Genomic DNA, 2,390 nt, shown 5'->3' with positions numbered 1-2,390 from the left:
AAACGTTTCTACATTTTTTTGTTGATTTGCTTTGTTTTGTTTTTTTTGAATGTCCAGAGGACCAGATTTAACTTTTTTAGATGCAGAGAAAGTTGAAGCGAAACAAGATGAGAGGTAAAAAGGTTTAAACTGCACAAATGAGCTGCAGTCATGTTCAATAAGAACAAAATGACAGATGAGACAAATATTTCAAAAAGTAAAAATTGCACAAATACAGAAATACAAATCCGGCATGTGCTGAAAGAGCTGAACGCTTTGATGTCACGCACATTTCAGAATTAGCTGAAACACGACTGACCTCTGTAGTGTGGATGTTCAGGTGGGGGCCTACGTGTTCAACTGTCCCCCGCTTACATTGCTGCTCCTGCATCACTCATCCCCCTGTGAGTAGCAAGTGGCCATCATGGCACTAACGATCAATCGTTGGACTGATGGTCCTCCTTGATCATGTGAACAGCTGGTTCTGGACGTCAACATCAAACTGGTTGATCCACCATGAGGAGGTGCTGTTTATAAGACTGAGTTTGTTGCAGCTCCTCAGACTGAAGAAGTCTTCTGGATAAAAGAGGAAACGTTTAATAAAGAAGAGTCCGTCCAGAGGACCTGGCTGGACCTGGCCAGATTATGGAGCAGCATCAGGAAGTCTTGCAGTCACTTTAAAATGTTTTGACCCAAACCATCATCAAAGCTCTGGTTCCACTTTAACTCTGCGTCAGGTAAACTGGACCTGAGGCTCCAAAAGCTAATCAGGTGTAGCAGTACATCCAATAATAACTGAAGTTTCATTAACATTTGTCTACTAGTTCTTAGGATATTTTGCTAACAGCTACATTGTGGTGGTTGTGTGATGGTGACGTTTATAAAGGACATGAAGAGAGGAAACAGAACGTGGCTGGGTTTATTTGTATCGATTGTTTTTTGCTCATACAGACCACACCACTCCTTTCTGCTGCTTCATAAAATGTTGATCCTGTAAAGAACTTCATGATTTTTACCCATAATGCTCCTCTGTCTCTGCAGGTTTCTGTGGTTCATCTCGAGTCATTTTTGGAGCAGCTCCTCAACATTTGGTCCAGATCCATGGTGTCCCTAAGCAGCAGAACCCTGGACACGGAGCTGTTCCGGGACAGCGGCCTGTTCTCCATCTGCCTGGAGGTCGATGCGAGCAGCAAAGGTGGCAGCTCGGCCTCGTGCGGCAGCCCCGGCGTGGAGGAGCAAGGGACTGTGTTCAGCTTCAGCCCTGAAGATGGGGAAGAAGAGGAAGATGAAGACAAAGGTGGGAGTTTGAAGATCCTTTTCAATGCAGACCGAGAAACGGGATCAGCCCTTCTAGAGCCCAAGCTGCCAGAATTTCCGTTTCAGCCCTCTTCACCGTTCTCCCCCACCCTGGAAGACATTGAGGAGTTCCTCAAGGAGAAGATGGAGCTGGTCAAGGAGGAGCTCCTGACCCAGAAGGTGGACTCGTCCTCTCTTCCATGCAGCTTGAGCTTGATGGACTCTCCATCATCCTGCCCATCCCAGATTCTTTCCACAGACAATGACAGTGACCTGGGCACCAGCACCACCCTTTGCTCTTCCAGCCCAGAGACCCCCAAAAGAGAAAAAACAGGTCTTATCCAAGCCGAGGCCCCCACCCCTTCACCTCCCACTCTGACTCCGTCAATGCTCCTCGGAGCTCCCGTGGTCCTGCAACTGCAGCCGTTACCTCAGCCTCCAGCAGGGTCTCCCTCCGGGGCCCAAAGTGGCATTTGGCTCACTCACCTGGTCATGGGGCTCCATGGTGCTACGGCTCCAAATCTGACCCTGCTGGCCCCCCAGGTGTCCTCTGCATCCACAACCGCTGCCCTGGTCTCGCTGAGCAACGGCGACAAAGTAGTGGATCAGAAGTACGTGAAGATCGCTCCGCTTCCCATCACCACCAGGACTCTTGAGATCACAGCCATTGCAGGAAACGGGGCCCAGGGGGCCTCGCTCATAAAGCCACAGGCCCCACGGGTCACCAGAGTACCCCAGACGGAAAGGGTCCACAAGTGTTCCCACCCCGGATGTGGCAAGATGTACACCAAGAGCAGCCATCTTAAAGCGCACTTCCGTCGACACACCGGAGAGAAGCCCTACACCTGCAGCTGGCCCGAGTGTGGCTGGAGGTACGTACACGCCGTGCCGATCAGAGTCGCCCAGTCCGAGCCCAGAGTACAGGACTGGACTCCTTGAGGGAATGCTTGTCACCCGCCGCCCTTCAGCCCACAGGTGTAGACTGAGACAGACTAGTTACTGTTTGAGGGAAACACTGAGAACCTGACAGAGATCTGCACAATATCACATGAGAGGACGTGTCCTGTATGACTCTCAGCTACTACCACGTCGAGCTTTAGCTGTTTGACTCTCAG

General features: G+C 50.5%; 1 protein-coding gene across 1 annotated transcript in view; it reads left to right on the top strand.

Moving 5' to 3' along the window:
- si:ch211-117k10.3 (Krueppel-like factor 15) overlaps nt 1–2,390 on the top strand; it is an 18,206-nt gene that overhangs the window by 7,714 nt on the left and 8,102 nt on the right. Inside the window, exon 2 of the mRNA XM_037678544.1 lies at nt 1,021–2,147. Coding sequence (XP_037534472.1) covers nt 1,081–2,147 — 1,067 coding nt within the window. The 5' untranslated portion in view covers nt 1,021–1,080. The remainder of the gene's footprint in view (nt 1–1,020; nt 2,148–2,390) is intronic.

The sequence above is a fragment of the Nematolebias whitei genome, chromosome 7, assembly GCF_014905685.2.
Source record: "Nematolebias whitei isolate Nwh7 chromosome 7, NemWhi1, whole genome shotgun sequence".
Classification (NCBI taxonomy): Eukaryota; Metazoa; Chordata; class Actinopteri; order Cyprinodontiformes; family Rivulidae; genus Nematolebias; species Nematolebias whitei.
This window is presented reverse-complemented; position numbering and strand designations above follow the sequence as displayed.